This window comes from Lagenorhynchus albirostris, chromosome 2 (genome assembly GCF_949774975.1).
Source record: "Lagenorhynchus albirostris chromosome 2, mLagAlb1.1, whole genome shotgun sequence".
NCBI lineage: Eukaryota > Metazoa > Chordata > Mammalia > Artiodactyla > Delphinidae > Lagenorhynchus > Lagenorhynchus albirostris.
The window spans coordinates 59,488,341-59,511,982 of NC_083096.1; the positions used below are offsets into that span (position 1 = coordinate 59,488,341).

Sequence of the window (23,642 nt, forward strand, 5' to 3'; positions counted from 1 at the left end):
TTAAATGAGGTTGGTAATAATGTCCTACTCTCATTTCTGAGTTTAGGTATTTGCATCTTCAGTTTTTCATAGTCAGTCTGGCTACAGGTTTGTCAATTTTGCGGATCTTTTCAAAGAACCAGCTTTTGATTTCCTTGATTCTCTGTTTTTCCATTTTATCTCCACCCTAACTTCAATTGTTTTCCTTCCGCTAGTTTTGGGTTGTTTGCTCTTCTTTTTCTAGTTCCTTAAGGTGTAATGTTAGGTTGTTGATATATGAACTTTTTTTTTTGTTGTTTAGCTCAGTTAACTGTTATCTTTATTATTGACACTCTTAAAGCAACAGTTGCAGAGGTGTGCCACTAGTTTGTGGTTATGAGTGTATGTATATAATTTTTTAAAGTTTTTTTTATTGTGGTAAAATATATATTACCTAATTTATGATTTTGACCATTTTTTAAAATGTAAAATTCTGTGTCATTAAGTACATTCATATGTTGTGCAACCATCACCACTATCCATCTTCATAAATTTTCAACAGCCCAAACTGAAACTCTGTACCTAATAAACACAACTCTCCATTCTGCTTTCCCTTAACCCTGGGTAACCGCTATTCCACTTTGTCTCTATGAATTTGATTATTTCAGGTGTGTCAAATAAGTGGAATCATCTAGTGTCTTAAAGATTCATCTGTGCTGTAGCATATCAGAATTTACTCCTTCTTAAGGCTGAATAATATTCCATTGCATGTATATACCGCATTTTATCTACTCATCCATCAAAGGACATGTGAATTGCTACTGTTTGGCTATTGTGAAGAATGCTGCTGCTATGAACATTGGTATACAAATATCCTTTTGAGTCCCTGCTTTCAATTCTTTTGGGTATCTACCTAGAGGTGTAATTGTTGGATCATGTGGCAATTGTGTGTGTAATTGTTTGAGGAACTTCCATACTGTCCTCAATAATGGCTGCACCACTTTACATTCCCACCAGCAATGCACAAGGGTTCCAGTTTCTCCACATCTTTGCCAACGCTTGTTATTTTGCTTTACTGGTAATAGCCACCCTAATGGATATGAAGTGATATCAGTTTGCATTTCCCTAATGATTAGTGATGTTGAGCATCTTTGGATGTACTTATTGGCCATTCGTATATCTTTTTGTGGAGAAATGTCTATTCCTTTGCCCATTTTTTAACTGGATTGTTTTTTGGTTGTTGAGTCGTAGCCCTTTATTTATTCTGGACATTAGACCCTTAAAAGATACATGATTGCAAATATTTTTCTCCATTTTGTAGGATGCCTTCTCATTCTGTTCATTATTTCTTTTGCTGTGCAGACGGTTTTAATTTTGATGAGGTTTATCTATTTTTTTCTTTTGTTGCCTGTGCTTCTGGTGTCATAGTCAAGAAATCATTGCCAAATCCACTGTCATGGAGCTTTTCCTCTATGTTTTTTTTTTTTTAAAAATCTTTATTAGAGTATAATTGCTTTACAGTGGTGTGTTAGTTTCTGCTTTATAACAAAGTGAATCAGTTATACATATACATATGTTCCCATATCTCTTCCCTCTTGTGTCTCCCTCCCTCCCACCCTCCCTATCCTATGTTTTATACTAAGTAAACCTAAAGGAAAGGCTGAAGAATCAGTTGTAAATAGTATAAGCTAGATGAAGACTTGAACTGAAGCACATCATTCTGGGGGAAAGATAAATAAATATTCACACTAAAGAAGGCAGAGAAATTTATTGCCACTTGAAACTATAACTCAGATGAATCAGACCAAAACAAAACCAAACCATTAAGTTGACATTAAAACATGTTGTTATTTGATCATATTTGTCTTTTGAGGATTTCTTTACTGATAGGCACTTCTGCAACCAGTTAGGGTAATTTGGTGTAAACATTTTGTAGACATTTTTAAAGGTATATAAAAGGATGTTTGATGATAGCCGGTCATAAGTAAATAATAATATATATGACATAAAAATTGATGAATTGCATTTTTGAGTTTGAACAATGTTCTAGAAAGATCCGTTTTTTTTGTTTTTTTTTTTGCGGTACATGGGCCTCTCACTGCTGCGGCCTCTCCCATTGCAGAGCACAGGCTCCGGACGTGCAGGCTCAGCGGCCATGGCTCACAGGCCCAGCCGCTCCGTGGCATGTGGGATCCTCCCAGACCGGGGTACAAACCCGCGTCCCCTGCATCAGCAGGCGGCCTCTCAACCACTGCACCACCAGGGAAGCCCAAAGATCCTACTTTCTCTGCCATATTTCATAAGTATCAAATTGGATACTCCTGTTGTGCTGCAATTGCCAAAATGAGCTCAATAGTTAGAACGTTTCTTCTGTATATCAAATTGCATCCATTCAAAATAAGGAATCCCCTGCACAAAACCAAAATGAGAACATGTTTTGCTCAAGCATTTGTTAATGTGGCTGTAAAATATTTAAAAGTTTCCTAACATATAGCATTTATTTTTAAAGTAGTCCCTTCACCCACAGTGTTTCCATAAGACTCTTTTGTAGCCCCTAAAAATCACCAAAAAGGGAAAGGACTCCTACCCCACTCCCTCCCCGACCCCTGCCAGCTACTTTTACTTTAGAGTGGAGGTCAGAAAACTTTTTCTGTAAAGGACCAGATGGTAAATATTTTAGGCTTTGCTAGTCATACAAACCCTGTTGTAGCTACTCAATTCTGCTGTTGTAGCACATGAAACCAACTACAGACAACAGTAAATGAATGGGTATGGCTGCATATGACCCAAGGCTGTAGTCTGCCAATCCTTGCTTTAGAGTACAGAAATTAATTTGCTTATGTAAAATATATAGCAAGATTAATAAATTAGAGCCTAAAAGAAGGTACAGAATCGTTCTTTTAGTCCTTTAGGAAAACCATCCTGTAATGCCTGTATTGTCTATTTCAAATATATCTACACAGTTTCACTTTTTTCTTACCCTGAGATATTTATTAAGAAAGGGTAATCCAGAGTCCAGTACATGAAACATCTTTGGGGATATATATTATTTAAATAGAAAGTGATAATACTTCTAGCATTAAAAGAACCCCAGCTGCCAAATTATAATGACTCTGTAGTGTGCCTCCAACATACTGACTGTTAAAGGGCAGTAAGTTCTCCCTGGCAGTTACTGCAGCAATTGAAAGTTATATTTTCATATCTTGTATAGGGATGAAATCGTCCAATATTTTTCTTTGTAGCAAGTAAGGTGGTTGGTGAAGACTCAGAAAACGGATTATCAGCTGAGCTCTCTGTACAGGTTACTGGATCCAAAATGCGTAGAACCTAAGGAAAATAAGAGGTGATGTCAGATGTATGCAGTAAGGACTGTAAAAGCCCTTGGTTTTATTAATATATAAAAGTGCTATTTCATTAGTATGAAACTGCCATAAAAAATAACATCTGAATGATGAATTTGATTAGAGAACTTATGCCTTTTCTCAAAAAGCTCTAAATTTGACAATGATGTCAAGTTATTATATTACCTAGGTTACCTATTTTAAAAAATAATGAAATTACTCTTATGCATATTGATGAAAATATATGAAAACATAAAAGAAAATTAGGTTATATCAATTTTACTATAAGTGATGTTGATTTTTATCTTTAACCAAAAAGTATGCACTACCTTTCTCCCTCAGTCCTTCACTGAACTGCCTGGAACTGGGATTCTGCCTTCATTCTTCTACTGAAATGTTATTTCAAAGTTTTTGATCATTTACTTGTAAAATCAATGGTTTTCATTTCTCTTTTTCTAATTTATATGCAATATTTGATGCTAACGATCATGCTTTTGTTTCTTGGATTCATGGACACCATACTCTCTTAATTCTTCTTCTGCTCTGATTCTTCCTATTCTGTTTCCTTTACTGAGACCCACAACAGGAGGAACTCTTGGGTTGAAAAAAATTCTCCAATTAAGGGCAAGGATAACATGGCTGGCTCATAGCTCCTGTTTCTCATTTTCATATTCTTCCAACCATCATCATATGATGAACATGGGTTATTGGGCAAAGGAGGCAGGTACTGGAATTGGAAAGGAATTGGGAAAAGCAGTAGCGGAAAGAGCTTTCTCTCCTTCTATGTAAGGCTTATTCAAAAACAGCTTTCAGAAATGGCTTGAGATGTCTGTTTCCCTAGCTCTCATATTGTCCAGCAGGTTTTTTTCCTTCTAAGTTACCAATGTACCCAAAGAGCTATAGCTAATTTAAAAATGTCCTGGCATCATTTAACAGCTACCATTCTATTTTAGTACCTCTGTTTTTCTACTGGATTACTGCTTTTTCGATTTAGTTTTTGATATCCTTCTATTTTTTACGGAACTTGGTTAGATGCTACTGGACAAACAGAGATAAAGGGCTTATCTTAAAGCTGCTTATAAATTTAGAAGGGAAAATTATAACAGTACCCCAACTCTCTATATATGTTATTACATTATGTGCCTTTAGAGGGAGGAACAAAATGCCAAAGGAATACAATTAAAGGAGACCAAGATACCAGTATAGATACAAGGTTTCTAGATTTTAGCCTGAAAGTGATAGGGAAGGATTTTAAGCAGGGTGCCTTTCAGAGAGATCACTCTATACACAGCGGGTGGATGAGGGAAGGAGTGGGCACTAAAGCAGACATGGGAAGAACAGAGAAAGGGAGTTTACAGCAATAATCTAGCTAAGAAATGCTGACCTTGAAGCAATGTGGCTAAAAGGTCCAAGAGACACTAAGGAAGTAGGACTGTCAGTTTTGTTCAATGAGACAAGGTGGATAAAGGATTGGGAGAAGGGCACGTAAACCAAGCCTTGAGGCTACCCACCATTGTATCGTGAAGTAGGAGGGTGTAGGGTTACGTAAGCCAAGGGAAGAGAGTGTTTCAAGATATCAGGAGTAGTTAATTATACCAAATGCTACTGGCAGCAACCAGGTAGGCAGCAACACCATTTCCCAACAAAAGAATAGAAAAAGAGAAACGATTTTGGATAAAGCTGATGAGTTTAGTTTCAGGGACTGATTCAGTAAATAGCTGAACACCTACTGTTGTACAAAGGATTATGCCAGACCTTGAGGAAATGCAAGACATAAGCTCCTTAAGGAACTCACAGTTTGGGAGAGAGATTTAACATGATAAAGAGCTATACTATATATATATATATATATATATATATATATATATATATATATATGTACAAAATGGAAGCCTGGAGGAAGGAACATCTAGGTTTGCCTGTGGGATTCAGGGAAGGCTGATTCTTAAAGGCAAGAAGAGAGATGTTGGGAGGGCAGTCTAGGCAGAGGGAAAGTATGTACAGAGGCATGAGATACAGTGGCCTATCTGTGGAATGCAAGTGGTTAACACTGCTGGGATGTGAAGTGCAGAGGGTGGACACACCTGGAAAGTGATACTAGAGAAGGGGAACTGGAATAATGATTAATGAAAGGCCTTCTCTACAATATGAAATAATTCAGATTCAGTAATGAGGGAGACTGGGAGCCCTCTGAACAGCAGTACCAAGAATGATGGGATTGGCATTTTTGAAATAACTCACTGACAGTAGAGGATGGCATGGAGGCAGGTAAAAAGCAAGGTGGGGATATTGGTGAGGAGGCTATTACTAAAGTTTAGCCTGGAGATCAGGTGTTTGAACTTGGGAGAGGGGATAAATTAGAAGGAACTGACAGGACTTGTAAAGGCAACAGGATTAGAGGGATGAAGGATATAATAATAAAAATGATAGCTACTATTTATTGAGAAATTACTGTACCTATACTGGAAACTGCTACAGGCTTTATATGTATTATTTTATGGAATCCCCAAAACTGTTGAGATCACAGTTCATGGAGAGATGTTGAAGATTTTAAAAGTGGAAAAGTTCTGGTAATGACAAGGCCTATGACTGGGATGAGGGTGAACCTGGATGGTTGTAGAACTGTGAGCCCACAGTATTTGACAGGTCACCTGCATGAGCCCTCAATTCACACAGGACTGAAGGTACCAGGTCTACACTAATTGCTTCTGTGGAGTCTGGCACATTCCCATCTATATGGGGAAAAAACAAATAACATCTTAGACCAGAAGTAATCAATTATCTACTCTTGATTACTAAATTAAAAGTTCTACACAGTGGTTTTCATATCAAAATGAGCTCAAGAAAAGGATTATCAATGATTCAGTAGCTAAAAAATAGGTCATCTTTAAAAACAACTACAACTACATTTTTTTCTCAAGTGTTTGAGAAAATTAAAGCTCAGAGGAGGAAATAATTTTCTACAAGATCCCTAGCTCATTAGTATGACAATCAAATTTTGATCCCATATTTCCTAACTCCCAATGGCAAGCACTTTCCATTACAACATGTCACCTTTCAATACGAGGACAGTCTTAGAGGTTCCACAGATCATGAAAGAGAAGTATTTTACCGTTTCAGCCATTTTTTCTGCTGGGGTGCTGCAGAATTCAACTGTTGATGGAAACTTTTTTTGACCATTAGTGCCAACATTTCCCAGAAGATGAGAATTTACTGCTTTTGCCAACTTGTGATTTGTTAACGCTAGTTCTGCTGTGCTGTGAGGTTGCGCGTTAGGGTAGTAAGTTTGCTCTCTTCCCCACTGCAAGGAGACCAAGAGCTCCTCCAACAACCTGCAAAGAACACACATGAGCACTCAATATTAATAAGAGGATAAAATCTAAAAATCAAGAATGATGAATAAATGAGAAACATATTTCTGAAATCATATAGTATATTTCTCCTCTATCTTTCTCTCAGAGTTCAATAAATCAGGAAGTCTGGTAAAATAAGTCAGATTACAGAAAGCACTTATTGATTTTATGGTTATCTGGAAATCATTCAACAAACAGTACATTTTTTAGTTCTCATATTTTAGTACAGGTAATAATAGTGTACTCATACAGTATTATACAACTACAGATTTGTGCATTTATTGAGATATTCATATGGTATATGTATATGATAATTTTTTGTGTGAGTTACATTGGTTGATTTCTAAATGATAAACTAACTTATAATGCTTGGGATAAAACCTACTTGGCCACAATCTATAAACATTTTTATATACTGTTGGATTTGAATCACTAAAATTCTGTTAAGGATTTTTGCATCTGTATTCATTAGAGATATTGGCCTGTAGTTTTCTTGTAGTGCCTCTGTCTGGTTTTGGTGTCAAGATGATGCTGGCCTCATAAAATGAGTTGGAAGTTGTTCCCTTCTCTATTTTCTAGAAAAGTTTGTGTAAATTTGGTTTTATTTCCTCCTTAGATATTTGTTAGTATTCACCAATGGATCCATATAGGCCTGGGGTTTCCTTTACTAGAAAGTTTTTGACTACAAAGTAAATTGCTTTAATAGGTTAGGGCTATTCAGGTTATCTGTTCTTGGATACTCTGGTGGTTTGGGTCTTTTAAAGAGATCGTCCATTTAAGTTGTTGAATTGATTAGCATAGTGTTGTTCATAACATCCCCTTATTATCTTTCCTATGTCTACGGAATCTGTAGTGTACCCCTCTCCTCATCCCTGATACTAGTCACTTGTATCTATTTTTTTCCTGATTATACTGCCTAGAGGTTTTGTAAACTTATCTTTTCAAAGAACCAGTGTTTGGCTTTCTATTTCATTTATTTCTGCTCTCATCCTTTTCTTCCTTCTGCTTAATTTGCTCTTTGTGTTTCTTAAGAAGGAAGCTTAGATTATTGACGAGACCTTTTTTCGTTTCTACAATAAGCATTTAAAATTATAAATTTCCCTCTAAACACTGCTTTAGTTGCCTCCCACAAAATCTGATATTTTGATATATTGTGGTTTCATTCTTCTAATTTCCCCTATGATTTTCTCTTGACCTTTACTTATTTGATTTGTAAGAAATCAACTACATAAAAGTATAAAGTACATTTAAGGAAGACTATCAATTTTGACAGTTCTGGTGCATACAGACATGAAAGTAAGCTCTAATACTGTAGAACAATCCTCAAAAAGATCTCCTTCCGGGCTTCCCTGGTGGCGCAGTGGTTGAGAGTCTGCCTGCCGATGCAGGGGACACGGGTTCGTGCCCTGGTCCGGGAGGATCCCACATGCCACGGAGTGGCTAGGCCTGTGAGCCATGGTCGCTGAGCCTGCGCGTCCAGAGCCTGTGCTCCGCAACGGGAGGGGCCACAACAGTGACAGGCCCGCATACCGCAAAAAAAAAAAAAAAAAAAAAGATCTCCTTCCAAAGGAAAGACTGGTATGCTTTTTGGCTTCTACCAAAAACCATACAAAACTGCTATAACTATAACCAAAAATTACTTTTAAATCCAGAGATTTCTTCTATTATAGATATAACTAATTCTCTCCCCAATTAAGAATAAAAGAAGCATGTCTTCTGTTTTTTCAGTCTTTCTCCCTCCCCTGGGCATCTGTTTTAAAACATATATGCTCAATAAGTTATTAAATGTAGAAATACTAAAGAACTATCTCAATAACAAAAACTGCAGGAGAAAGGAGAAGAGTTCAGAATGTAAACAAGTGCCATACTTCTGTGTAGTTATCATTTCCTGACGAAACTGTTCCCGTTCACTCAGGAGATCTTGTATAGCACTCTGTGCATCACGGTTTTGACGCTGTAAAACCGCTCTGGAGTTGGTTAACTCATCTGCCATAACCCTGGAAAAGATTAAAGTCTTACATATAAATTCTCTGACAGTGTTAAGAAGTTAATATACTACCTTTGTGACTGTCATTTTTAAAAACTTACAAAAAAGATTTAATGTTGTCAAATTACTTCTCAGTTTTTAAATCTTCACTAAAAAACATTTAAAATCTTTATGAGCTTAGAACTTATTAAAGGGACTCAATTAAAATATCTGTTTACAAAATGACAAAGGAAACAGTTTTTTAACTTTCCTATATAGTGACTTTGGAACTTGTACTTTAGTCTCATTCTAGATTAATCAAGTTTTGGAAAAAAATAACATTATTTAAATGTTTTTTAAATATGGAAAATTTAAGAGAAAAAAATGAGTTATTTTTCTGCCATCAATTACTTCTTTGTGCTTAGAAAAATATTAAATATAGAAAGATTTAAAAAAGCAAAACTAAGTCCTTCTTCCAGACCAGCATCCCCATCCTTCTTTTATAGTCAGTGATCAATAAAGTAACCAACATATTTTTCTAGAAAAAAATAATTTATGTGTATATCAACAAAAAATTATGTGTAAAAATAACTATATTCATATTATTTACAAAAAAGGGATTATTTAATACAAACTTTTCTATAGTTTGCTTTTTTTCACCTAATAATTTATCTTGGTGATTTTTTTTCATATTAGCACACATAGAGCTAACTCATTCCCTTTTTTAAAAAAAAAACAGCTTAATGTTTTCTTCTGATTGGATGTACCAAAATGTATTTAACCAATTCTCTATTGATGGAAATGAAGCAAAATTTTAAAGTATTTTTATTCAGCTGAAAATCTTAAAACTAAAGTCTCAGACCATAGTAACCACTGAATTCCTTAAAATGAAAACAATTCTGACATTAAAAGATTAAATCAACTAAAATATCAATAAAGTTTGGTTTAATTATTATTGCCCTTAACGTGTTACTATCAGCATCGATCAGAATGTTAAAAAAAAGTTATTACAGTAATCTGTAAAATATATGCATGATTTGCTTCTTAAGCTGTTCAATGAGAATTAATTAATATTCATTCTAAGTCAATAAACAGTAAATAGTCAATAAACAGTAAATTCATTTCTCCAAATAGATCCTATAATAGTACAATTAGAAATAGATGTGTGTTAGATGGATAACACCCAGATCCTTTCTCCAGTAACTCGAAGTTGGAAGGAGGGGATAAATAGACAATCATAATATATAAGAGAGCTTCCCAACTACCATGGGCCTGGTGGTTCTAGGGGCCTGGGGTTCTCACCTCTACTGGAGAGTAGCCTCATCCAGTAGGCTATACAGTATGTCATACAGATGTTATCATTTTCTGTTTGTGCATGGTGAGAAAAAGGTTGGGAAGCTCTATTATGTAGTAAAATGAGCTATAAGAACAGAGCACGAGAGACAAAATATGATGTACAGAGTGGCAATGATATTTGAGTTCTCCAGATAGAAGGTGGGGAAAAATAGTCTTTTAAAAAATTTACATATTTATTAATTGACTGAGTTTACAGTTTTGTTTTGATCTTAAACATTGTAGTAGGAGTGATTTCTACTATAGAAGAGTAACTCAGAATTCTGGAATGAGGGAGGTGCCTTTTGATACCACTTTTCCATTTACGGAGACTGTATGACCATCCAGAGGAGGAAGAGTCCACATCTTAAATAATACACGAGGTACTCTGACAATTTGAATCAGAAATTTTCACACTACAATCTATTTTCTTGCATTAGGGGTCAAAAGTCTGATAGAGCAAAAGCTAGGAAATGAAATACTCTTTAAAATAGAAAATACCTGCTTGCAAGGAATTTACTTCGCCACACATCACACTGTATGGACATCCGTTCTAACTGTTCGGAAAGCTGAGCTGTGTTTCGACCTAGGGCTTCGTTTTCTAAAATAAGCTGATTTTTCTCACGGGCTAGACGTTCAAAGTGATATTGAAGATCATCCCCAACAGAAGCCACCAGCAGCTTTTTTAACTCACGATTGACCTGGAGGAAATCATGACCAATACAACAAGCTCAAAGTGATGCCAGTGACTTTAATGTAGCAAAATGAACAAAAGAGAAACTGTTTCATGTAGTTTGGACCTCCATTACTAAAAGTGTGTATCAAAAAGTGATATTAAATATTTAAGTTTCATAATGTATATAACCATGTCTATATCTCTATTAATCTATAGTCCATGTGGTTATAATCTGAGCCTCTTATTATAAGAGTACAAATCATTATCATAAAAATTACAAACTGCCTCCAGTCAACACTTAAAGGCAAAAAATTAGAAAAGTGAACCAATAAATTTTGCTAAAAGATATGACCGAGTGTTTTATAAATCTTTTCCAACATTTAAAAATTGATTTCTTTGTGCCTTAGGATTTTTATTTTTAAGAATTTAAGCAAAAAAGCAATTCACATGTCTATAAGCATGTTCTTCACATTGTTATCAAAAATGCAAAAAATTAAAACATAAATGTCCAATAAAAGGTATTGGTATATGGTGCAGTCATTGAAGAACACTGTTGCTATTAATAATGATATTTTAATAGAATATCCTGTATTAACAACTAAAAGACAACTAAAAAAAGTGAGTTACAAGGCAAAAATATACTCAGTATGTATAATTATGCATTTATAGCCAGATGGTATAATATAGGTAGTACTATTTTCATTATTTTTTCTGTATTTTCTAAAATGTTTACAAATAAATATGTACTAGTTTTGTAATTTGAAATGTTATTTAAAAATATATTATTAAATATATTAGAAACATATTTGAATGACAACCACTAACCATGGTGTCACAAAGACTAACATCTAGCAAAAAGATGTATAATCTAACAGAGAGGCAAACTGGGGCTGGTAAGGCCATTACTAAGATGTAAAGATTAAAGAAAGTGAATCAAGCACTATAGATAATTTTCCATTTACAATGAAGACACTGATACTTATACCACCATTCTCTTTATTCTAAGTATTATCTATACATAGAAAAAAATACTTGGAATTTATGGATTCTTAAAGCAAGGATTATTAGCTAGTCTTACTTAGTCAATCTCTGGTTTGCAAGTTCATAACTGTAACCTCCTTTACAACTTGTAGGTGGTCTTGTCCAAAGTACCTCACATTGTCCAAAGTACCTCATACTTCAACCATGTTTAGAGGATACGTTCCCAACATAAACTACTTCTATTAGAGGCACTAAAGAGAATGAGAAATTTAAGAGGAAGTTTTTTAGATAAATGACAAGTTATAATGACATTGCAAGAGGACGTATTGTTTTCTAACATGCAGGCTCAGAAGGCCCAGGTATAAAGAGAGGTACTCATTAAACCTATTAAGGCTGTTCTTACCTCGGACTGTACTCTGAGCTGGTTTGAAAGACCTTCTTTATCCTGTAGTAACCTCCTTTCAGAGTTCTTGAGCTTTTCCAATATATTCTTTACCTCGGATAGTTCCTTTCTGGGTTCTTCAACTCCCTCTGGCTGGCCAAGGAATTCTCCTTTGTGATGTCCCAGAGACTTAACCTTTGCATTTTTGTTGGGGATATCATGGGTTATAGCGGCTTTGGGAACTAATATTCTTACAGCTTCGACTTCCACTGCTTTTTCAGCGAGAATCTTCCCTAGCTGAAGAACGCCTGGGCTCTCTGACGGAACTGCTTTCTTTCGTGGACTTGGAAGGATGTGATGCTTTATAGGTTGGATTCCAGGAGTAACTTCAATAGATTTAGGTGGTTCCTCAGTTTCCATTCCATCTCCCGCTCCTCGAATTGGGGATGAAGTAAGGATGACTATAGAAGGGAAAACGAAACATAAACTACTTACTGAAAAGAAATGCCCGGAAAATGCTAAGACATGCTTTACCCTACATTCAGAATTCCTGGTACTGAAAAAAAGGGAAAACATTTAGAGTAAAAATTTTCAAAACAATCATGTGTCAACAAAAGATGAACAAAGTCTTACAGGTTCAAACTTTCCTTAAGTAAATGGTTTCTCTCTTGGTAGAAACTGCAAGAGATTTGGAATCAAGGTATTCGGCTTCAACTTCTACTTCCTAGTATAATCCTAAGTAAATAATGTAACCCTCCATGAATCTCTATTTCCTAATCTGCAAAATGGAGATAGTAACAACTATGCTACAGGGTTGTGGTACGAAACAATGTAATAAGATCAAATGCCTGGCACGTTGTAGACACTCAATAATATTAAATATAAAAATAAAATAAGCTATGTATATACGTATTTGAAAGTGTCTACCTCAAAATAGATTGACCTGTTTTTGTGAACTCTTAGCAAAGAATGCTTCACAAGTTATCCAACCAGATTCCTTAATACTCTCTCTCCTAGACCTTTGTTTCTGCTATTTCTTATTCTCTTAAATGGCTTCTTTCGACACTTACTGTGATTCTCACTTATCCCTTTAAGAAGTCAGCTTAAACTCTACTCTGCGTTAAATTTTCCCAACTGTTCTAGTCTACTCTCTGAATGCCTATGCTACTTACCATCTCAAACATTCAGTTTGAATCTTAATCATGAACCATAATTATCATTTATGGGTTTTGTTATATGCTAAATCTCACTTTCCCAATAAGTCTGATAAGCACACTACGGCCAGGCATCATGCCCTAAACAAGTGGAAGGAGCATGGTATTATAGAAATGACATGAACTCTGGGATCAGCCAGATCTGGTTTTGAGTCCCATTTCCACCACTGCTACCTGTACAATCCTGGACAAAATCCTGCAATTATCTGAGCTTCAGTTTCAGCCTCCATGAAAAGAATTTAACAATACATCTAGGGTTACCTTATGTCTTAAATGGTTAAGTAACAAATAAACATTTATAAAAGATTTACCATGTGCCAAACACTATTCTAAATACTTTACACATAACTCATTTATCCTTACAGTAACTCTTTGAGGTAAATATAATTAGCTCTATTTTATAGATGAAGAAAATAAGACACAAAGAGGTTCAAGAACTTGCCCAAAGTCATACCACACAGTTAGTAAGTAGAAGATGCAGAATGCAATTCTGGGCAGCCTGGTCCCAAAGACTGAGGCCTTAACCACTGCACACACTGCCCCTTTAAGTGTCAAAAGTGTCTTGCACAGAATTGCAGACATTCAATAAATGGTAGCTCCCATTCTTTCCTCTGTAACACTTAATACATTGCTGCACACATTTACTAATTTGCTCAATTAAAATAATCTCCCGTCTGGGACTTCCCTGGTGGCGCAGTGGTTAAGAATCTGCCTGCCAATGCAGGGGATATGGGTTTGAGCCCAGGTCCGGGAAGATCCCACATGCTGCGGAGCAACTAAGCCCGTGAGCCACAACTACTGAGCCCACATGCCACAACTACTGAAGCCCACATGCCTAGAGCCCGTGCTCCGCAACAAGAGAATCCACCGTAATGAGAAGCCTGCTCACCACAACTAGAGTAAGCCCGCGTGCAGCAATGAAGACCCAATGCAGCCCAAAAAAAAAAAAAAAATCTCCCCTCATGTAAGCCAAACCTGGCTAGCCGTCCTTAGTTTAGATAACCTTTGGAAGGCAGCTATGCTCACCACTATACTACCATTGCGCCAGTCAAACAACAAAAATTTTGTTTCTTTTCTCCTATTTTACCTTACCTCAAATTAAGCAGTGTAAGGAGTTTCACTGAGTCATCTTTCTCCAAGAAAGGGCTAATTTCACTAATTGATTCAAGAAAATAAGTGGTTTAGAGCTTAGAAAGAATGGAGGATCTGCTAGAATGGGAAATGTTGCAACCTTGAGGAAATGGCTGAGATGATACCTAACCTACATGGAGTTCTTGAATTAGTATATTCAGTAACATCCCTATGAGCTACAAGTTAGATTCCTTGCCATTTTACAAGTCCAGCATACATCTGAGAAAAGGGAGGCCAAAACCTAGGAATGGTAATAATTAGCTTTTATTCAATTTACTACGTGCCAAGGACATAGTTCTAAGTCCTTCAGATGCATCAATATCATTTAATTTTTACAAGTTTCATGGGGTAAGCACAATAGTACCCATTTTGTAGATAGAAACAGAGGCTGTGAAAGGTTAAATAGCTTGTCCAAATCATCAGTGTCAAACTGGGATTTGAGTCCGAATATGACTCCAGAGCTAAGCTGTTAATTGGTCTGGGAGGCCTTCCACAAACAAAACTATTGCCTCATCAACCTTGAACTTACTGCCTCTGCTAATAGCCCTATTTGTCAGGTTGCAAAAGCCCACAGAATTTATATAACAGTTATAGTGAACTTAAAAAAATGCAGATCTGATCTGCATCAAACCCTTGAATGGCTTCCTGTCACTCTCAGAATAAAGACCAAGATCCTTACCATGGCCTATACGGCCCTTGGTGATCTGGCCCCCTGCCTATCTCCTGGGTCTCAATTTATGCCATTCACTCCCTCAGATCCTAAGTTCCAGTGTTACTTGCTTTCTTTTAGTGTCTCAATAGGAGCAAATGCCTTCCTCTTCCTCTGCAGACATTTCTTCTTGGAATCTTCTTGGAATCTTCTTCCTAACTTCTCCTCCCCTACTCATCCTTCAAATCTCAGTTCAACCTTTCCAAAGGGAAGCCTTTCTCTAATCTTCCATGATTAGGCTAGGTTCTTTGTTTACACGCCTCTAGAGCAAAGACCCTGCCTTTCTCTGTTTACCATTTATCAAAATGTAAACCTTTTTTTCAGTGTAATTAGTTATATACTATTTGTGCCTTCCACTAGGATATAAGTTCCATGAGGGTAGGGACTACGTGTCACTCATTTACCACTATATTCTTAGTAAAGTGCCTTGTACCCAGAACTCTCTATCTGATAAACAATAAATAAATGGAAGCAAGAGGAGGGGAAAAGGATAAGCACATGTAACAATGGTGATGATAAACTTTTGAGTTTTACAGGCAACAAACATGCTGCTTGGTGCCTAATATTGGCCAGACATTGTATGAGGTAGTGGGGACCTCTATGCTTAAGAAACTTACTATCTAAACTTGAGGAGACAGGACATACATGTAAAAAGATAACATGTGTTACTGGGTAATATATAGTAAGTGTGCAATAAGTGGTAGAAACATATTTCTACAGAAATTTGATTTCTACAAAAATGTTAATTGAACAATCATGGACTATTGATCAGTCTTTGGTGAATTCATTACTATCTAGCCAAATCATATATTCATATGATTTGAATATACATTTACAATGTTGTGTTAATTTCTCGTGTACAGCAAAGTGATTCAGTTATATGTATGTATACATTCTTTTTCATATATTTTTCCATTATAGTTTATTACAGGATATTGAATATAGTTCCCTGTGCTATACAGTAGGTCCTTGTTGTTTATCCATTTGATATATAATAGTCTGCATCTGCTAATCCCAAACTCGCAATCCATCCCTCCCAGGTTTCTACTTTTTAATAAGCTTATTTTTCTTCTTCTTCCAAACTTAGTTATATAGATACAGAAACTACAGAGTAGAACAGATTATCATCATACACAGTCACATATCTTCTGGTTTCTATTACTATTTTTTAAAACATTACATTATTAAAAGATATTAAGAAGAAAAAATTACGTATATTCTAATCATTCTAAAATAACTTTTCATTACTTCAAATTTCTTCAATATTTTTATATACTTATACTCATAATTAACTTTATAAGCTTAATATATTTTTCTGTTTTGCTAGTCTTCATATTTTCATTTTATGACTATATTATTCCTTCAAGTTAATATAGCACTATTTAATTAATTACTATTTTATTGCTGGATGTTTAGACTCCAATTTTTTATTATAAAAATGCTTTAGTGAATATTTTTATGCCTACAGGTTTTTTTTTTTCAAATTCTGAATTATTTCTTTTGAATAAATTCCCAAGAATAGAATTAATGTGCCAGGTGAAGATCTGCATTGTCAAACTGCCTCACAAAATAACTCTACTGACGTATCAGTAGATCTATTACTTATGTCTTTATTTAGTTTTATTTTTTGCATGCTCCATATCCATGAGCTAATGCAATGCTTAAAAGTAAATAAGAAAACATTCTAAAGTGTTTAGAATGGCACAGTAAGCGCTCATTAAATGTTACCTCCTATTGCTTTTATTATTATTCTTTAAAAAAATCTAATAACTTTGGATCTTGATTAAGGGGAGAAAAAGCTTAATATCATAAAATATAATTATGCCTTTTATTCTCTTATGCTAAAGTTTTACAAAGTTATATCGTCAGACTTTAGGACTATTTTTTCATTTATCAGATTTTTGGGGACTTTTTCCTAAGTATGTAGTAATGTACTGGGAATCCTGAGTTATGTTACACAGGAGGTAGAAAGACATCTGAGGTATAATTAAGGTGTTCTATTTAACAAAACGTTTTATATTAAAATAAAATATTTTGTCATTTCTATATTAAATGTTAACTAAGACATACCCTGAGCTTTAGGACTGACTCTACTTTCAAAAAGATGAACAAAGGAATACTTCCAAAAGGGAAATAAAGGGTTTGGTACTTAGTTCACACTGTAGCACATCAGCATGGAGAAGGAGAATTCCCACTGAACTGTTTTAAAAATAAAGGCCTATTCCCATGCTTTTAAAATATGGTTTCAAGTTTGTCTAACTCTATCTTGTGCAAATTTAATTTTGTCACTAAGACATCCTGGCATTTAAGAAGTAATGTAGAGTCATGAATTAACTACAGATTCACAATAAAAAAACACAACAAAAAGACACACTAGAGCTATGCCATTCAGGCCCACTGAAGCTGAAGAAATAAGAAGCAGGTGTGACATCTGTTAAGATTAAATATGATTTCTAGGCAAGTCGTAACATTTTTGAGTTGGAATTTTAGGTAATGGAGATTCAAGAGCAAATCACAAAATGGTTAATGCTAAATTTAAAAGGCAAAGAAACAATGAGTATTGAACAGAAATCTCTTTTCAAACAAAATTGTCATAAAATTCCAATCAAGAAATTCAATCAATTTGGTTCAAACTCAATTTACTCTTCCTTTATTTAAACTGTTCTACTTACTCAAGCACTTGTGAGTCCCAAAGCTGTACCATATCTCACAGGGCAGCTCCCTCTTTGTAACAAGTGTGCTTCTAGCTACTGTGCACGGGCAAGGAGGCAAGGGGGAGTCAGGGCTTTACATTTTCTCGCCCAGTAACTTACTTTCATAATTCTATTTTTTCTGTGACCCACAGAGAAACCTTTATTACATATGCACTAGGCCCAATCCAGGGCACATTCATGAGCAATTACCTTCAGTCAAGTGGGATGACAGTGATCTATGGTACCAGCTCTGTAATTATGAGTAATGTTTAAGTAAAGCAAAACATCAATCCCTTCCCATTCTTTGAAGGGAAACAACAAAACAATTCTTCAATTACTCATCAACATTAACTTCCACCTGTGATCACTTATCAAAGAATTAAAACATATCTAAGGTTTATGGCTCATTCTCACTGCCTTTCCCCCAAATTGGTGAAATGTAGCAAGAGAACAAATACTACTGTTCAGTAGGGGTTGGCAAACTTTTCCCATAAAGGGTCAGATAACATTTTAGGCTTTGTGGACCATGAGGCAAAATTAAGGATACTACTGATATATAGGCATTTATATATGAAGAGAAAAAACAAAATTTTAAAGATGAAATTCAAATTATAATTATTGAGTGAAGTTTTTTTCGGGTAATATAGGTTTAATAATGAAAAGAATAGAGTTCTTTTTTACTTGGGATAACACCTGGCTTAAGTGGGATTCAAAGCTCGTGTTCCCTATTATCAGACTGCCTGCAAATATTCTCAGCAGGCCCAAGAGCCATAATTTGCCAACCCTTGCTCTAGAATACTGAAGCAAAAAGAACATTATTTTATAGTCTGTAATGAAACCAACATTTCTCCTTTTTTGATAAAACTGTAAATCTATGGAGACAGATACTCAGAGTCAGCAGGATGGTATAATAAAACTAGACTAGACTCTGAGTCAAAAACCTCAGTCTCCACTGCCACACATTGTGTGACCTTGGGCAAACCACGTAACCTTACCTCCCCCCCCATCCTACATTGCTTTCAGAACAATGCAAATAGAAGAGTGTTTCAAAATAATTTGTTTCTTTCCTAAACTGTTGAGATCTCCTCAGGGCGGGGACTGCCTCCTAATCTTGGTATCATCAGCTTAATGAAATGGTGCTTGGTGCAGAGAGGTGAGTAAGTGCTTATGGAAGTTCATCAATGTTAACATTAACACACCACCTAGAAGATTTCCTTTTAACATCCAATAACTAACTCATTTAAAAACTGCTTAATTTTTTTCCTCTACACGAAATCATTAATTACTAACTCATAATCTGACAAACTTTTCAGATCGTATGCAGATTCAGTTATAAAACAGTAAAATTAGGGATCATCACTTGGTAATTTTAAATTAATATTCTTTTATATGTCACCAGTATCACCCAATGAAGTTTACTTACCACTAAATTAGAAAAATATGCTATAGGCAGTGGACTTAAGAGTCAGGCCCACGTTTACTGATGTGGAATCCAAACGTTCCTTTTATCACAGGTCCCGCAAATAAAAGAGCTTCCCGGTCAAATAAGTGTGGGCAGTGCTGCATACCACATATATCTCTTTGGAGCTGCACAGTGTACATTAGTATATTAAAGGCTCTGAAGGGTCCTGCAGTATAATCTCTCCCTTAATCCAGCATTTCTCTAATTTATCTGTCCATGGAATCCTTTTTCACCTAATAACTATTGTTCCACAGACTTAAGAGTTAAAAGTTAGACTATTTTATGGAATTATAAATATTTGAACATCTCAGACCTTCCTATTTGGTCTATTTTCACTAAACTGTCTGACTTTAATCCCTTTACTTTTAATTTCAACCTTGCTTCCCCAAAAAGTTTTGGATTCAAATTCTAATTTTCTAATTGTTCCTATTTATTGCATGTTTCCCTTTCAAAAAACCTTAGCAGCAAGGACACATCCCTCTCATGATGACAGCATTGCTCAAATGTCTGCTGAGAAGTTCTGTCCCTATAAGCCAATCTTGCTTCTTTTCTGAGGCAGTTACAGGAAATGCAGGCAACTGACAAATGTCAACCATATAAGTGCACCTTTTCTCAGGCCATGTGATACAAGTAACTGTTCTTCACTAACAGCTAAAATGATATTAAACGAAGGATTAAGACTAACAGCTGAATTATCTACCTCACTGTAAAATTAAGATCAAATGAAGTAATGTATGTGAAAGTGCTTTATAACTCTAATCCTCAGTACAAACAAGTAACAACAAATAATTTCAGAGGCCTTGCAATAACTAACTTCTAATTACTAATGATAATGTATTTAGTTTTTCGCTTTTTGCCAAGTACCATGCTAACTGCTTTCATAGTAGTTATGATTTAATTGCTCTTATTTCCCATTAATCCCCAGCTTATTACTTTCATTTCAGTTTCTGGTTTGCTTATTCTAATAATATAAAAAGCCTCTGGTGACCTGAAATGCTCTTGCACTCAGCTGAATTAAATTCAATTAATATTTATTGGCATGATCTTTGCTGTCTAAACACATTTAAACCCCCTTTAAAGAGTTTGCTTTTGGAGATCTGCTTGCTGCAAAACTGGCTTCTAGAAAATAGTTTCCCATCTCTCACTGACAGCTCCAACCTCCACAACTCACTCTACCCAAGAATAACCTGAATCAAGAGGAGCTCACTTTGGGACATGCTAAGACTGTTATCTATGTCTAAGTGAAGATAATCAGTAGACAGTAAGCTACAAGGGTCTGAATCACAAGGAAAGAGATCTGAGCTATAGATAGATTTGGAAGCCATCCTTATAATTACTAAAGCTGTGAGAGTAGAAGAGAAGGAGGGCTGAAAAACATTAATATTTAAAAGATAAACCAGAAGAAGAGGAGAATTAAAAAGAAACTATAACTGGAGCAGTGGTGTCCAACAGAACTTTCTACAATTATAGAAATGTTCTATATCTGCACTTTCTAATACAATACCCACCAGCCACATGTGGCTATTGAGCACTTCAATGTGGCTAATGTGACTGAGAAACTGGATTTTTAATTTTTTTTTTTTTCGGTACGCGGGCCTCTCACTGTTGTGGCCTCTCCCGTCGCGGAGCACAGGCTCCGGACGCGCAGTCTGCGCAGGCTCAGCAGCCATGGTTCACGGGCCCAGCCGCTCCGCCGCATGTGGGATCCTCCCAGACCCGGGCACGAACCCGTGTCCCCTGCGTCGGCAGGCAGACTCAACCACTGCGCCACCAGGGAAGCCCTGGATTTTTAATTTTTAAAAATACTAATTTAAGCTCAAATAGCCACATGTGGCTACTGCATTGGACAGTGAAGGGCCATAGAGTAGATGGAAAATAAGAGTAAAGTCATGGAAATCAAGGAAAGAAAGTATTTCAAAAAGTGGGCATGATCAATAGTATGAAATGTTATACAAAGGACAAGCAAGGCAGGACTAAAAAGTAACTACTGTAGTTAGCAAATGTTCTGAGTTGAATTGTGTCCCACCCATACCTCAGAATGTGACCTCATTTGGAAATAAAGTCATTGCAGATGTAATTAGTTAAGACGAGATCATACTGGAGTAGTGTGCACCCTAATCCGATATGATTAATGTCCTTATAAAAAGGAGAAATTTGGACACAGAGACATACATGCACAGGGAGAATGCCATGTGAACAAAAAGGCAGAGATCGCTGTGATGTGTCTACAAGCCAAGGAATACTAAAAATTGCCAGCAAACCACCAGAAACTAGGCGAGAGGCCTCTAACAGATCCTTCCCTAGTGCCTGCAGAGGGAGCATGGCTCTGCCAACACCTTGATCTTGGACTACTAGACTCTAAAACCATGAGACAATAAATTTCTGTTGTTTAAGCCACCAGTTTATGATACTTTGTTACAGCAGCCCTAACAAACCAATGCAGTAAGAAAAAGGTCTTTTATACCTGATAGTTGTTTGTCCATCTACCCAAATCTTTAAAACTGTACATTCTTATTATTTAAATCTTAATCTTCTAGTGGACAGAGAACATAGCTATAAAAATTTGCTTTTACACTACTGTTTAACAGTAGCAGTCATCTAATAAATACAACCAAATAATGTTACTATTCACCTGTATATCTGTAGTACTGAAATGTAAACACTGCATTAAAAAACAAACATGAAGAGATATGAAATACAAATGATTCCCAAGGGTTCTATGGGGTTTGGTTACCTGGCTCAAACAGTCCTTTGTCCTATCATCATAAATTTCATGTTTTAAAAACAATTATCAGCAAAAGAAGAACACTTACCTTTGGTTTCTAAACTTTCAAGAGTAGTCATTTTTTTCACCAATAAAAATGTACCCCAAGACTTCTACTAAAAAACCTAAAAATGTATAAAATGAAAGAATTAAAACAATACCACATAAACACATTCACTAAGTCCCCATAATTTATACACGGTGATATTCTCCTGCATTTAATAAGGCTGCATTGAGGAGGTGCCCCTTATAGCCCCTTTTCACAAGGTGATATTGTTATGGTTCCCAAATGTCTCAAAAAAATTAGGGGTGGTTTATTTTCAAATTTCTGTTTCAGTGTATACTCTAAATTACCACCAGTATATTCTAAATTATCCCATGTGTGTCCTTAAATTTAGCTCAGAAAGAGTACTATAGTTACTGTAGGGGCTTTTGTATCACTGATATGACACCAGGAATTTAAAAGTAATTATGTTCTCAGTAGACATTATTGACACTATTTTGTTCACTATATATATCAGAGAGAAGCTTCTGTTCAGATGTTTAACAAGCGACAAAAAATTCATGATAATTTGCACTTCTTGGTAATAAAATTAAAATGGCATAGCATATGCTTTCAGAAGTGTATGCATGGCCTTACAGTATAGACTAAGATTCAGTGGAGAACGTGAGAAGGAAGGTGATACTAATGCAGTGATTATGAGTATGATGAACTGGACACTGGATGACAACTGGTTTCACCATAAAAATGATCATTCGGGTACTCGATATAACTTGGCATAGCGTCTCCCACGACTACCTTCCTCAAAAGTCACAAACCCTCCTCCTATTGTTCTGAAAACAGGTCTCCAAAGACCCTTCGAAAGAGCAGTGAGCCCTCGGAAGATGCGCAGCGAAATGTACGAGCGCAGCGAAATGTACGAGCACAGCCAATGTCGGCCGGCAAACACCAAAGGAAGGGGGTGAAGGAAGGGTCTGGAGTGGGTAACAGGTATGAAGGCGGCAGGATGGAAGCGACAAGCCTGTCAACCTCTGCGGTCCCCAGAAGTCGAATCCCAAGTTCCGTGCCTGTCTGAACAAGTCTTCCTGGAACAACAGGCAACCTTTCCTTACAAAGCGATTGAACACCAAACTTCAACTCAGACCGCCATCCCGTTCCAAAACGCCCTCTTAGTTACACAAGTCCGTTTTTGGACTTACCTCTCAGACTCTTACTCTTCCTATTGCAGGGGGCCTCACTTTACAGGTTCTTCGTCTAGATCTCACTGGGCTAACTTCTCCACACACAACTCTTGCACTCGGAAGCCAATCCGCCCAGGCCTTGGTGACATCAAGCTTCTGGTTCACAAATAATCACTTCCGATTACTCAGGGTTTCGTTTCCGGAATACTTTTCCAAAAGAAAAAAGTAAACACACTCTGTGGTGCGTTTAAACTCAAGTAACACAGAACATCTTCTGTAAGACTTCAGTAAGTGAAAACTGGATGAACCCTTATTAAAAAATAAAATGTAGACGATTGGGACCCTAGCCGCGTATTAGTTTGAACTTCCGAGTTATCGGTCGGCCAAACGGAAGTTATGATGCTGGCACGAGGTAGGCGGTGTTCCGTCGCCCCAGGCGACGGAGTGAAAGGGCGGGCCTGTCGGTTGGGTGGGCGGAGCTGAGTTTACTTTTAGCCA

The 23,642-nt window shown here is 36.2% G+C and overlaps 2 protein-coding genes across 2 annotated transcripts in view; one reads left to right on the plus strand and one right to left on the minus strand.

Annotated features, from left to right (window-relative positions):
• The window catches only part of NME7 (NME/NM23 family member 7), a 320,071-nt gene that overhangs the window by 25,813 nt on the left and 270,616 nt on the right, over positions 1-23,642 (plus strand). The gene's annotated exons all lie outside the window — the stretch shown is intronic.
• Positions 1,712-23,358, minus strand: BLZF1 (basic leucine zipper nuclear factor 1). The gene is made up of 7 exons (XM_060142206.1): positions 23,163-23,358; positions 22,012-22,087; positions 12,011-12,450; positions 10,452-10,651; positions 8,521-8,649; positions 6,412-6,631; positions 1,712-3,285 (listed from the first exon to the last, which is right to left on the minus strand). Exons 2-7 carry the CDS (start codon positions 22,040-22,042, stop codon positions 3,100-3,102), a joined length of 1,206 nt encoding a protein of 401 aa, XP_059998189.1. The 5' UTR covers positions 22,043-22,087; positions 23,163-23,358; the 3' UTR covers positions 1,712-3,099.

What these genes read in the sequence shown, in the direction of transcription:
- BLZF1 (XM_060142206.1), bottom strand. Translation starts at nt 22,042, where the DNA reads ATGACTACTCTTGAAAGTTTAGAAACCAAAG. An exon ending in AGCTCAGAGTACAGTCCGAG is followed by an intron (nt 10,652 to 12,010) that starts GTAAGAACAGCC and finishes GATTTCCTCCAG; the next exon opens with GTCAATCGTGAGTTAAAAAA. An exon ending in GAAATGATAACTACACAGAA is followed by an intron (nt 6,632 to 8,520) that starts GTATGGCACTTG and finishes TGTTCTTTGCAG; the next exon opens with GTTGTTGGAGGAGCTCTTGG.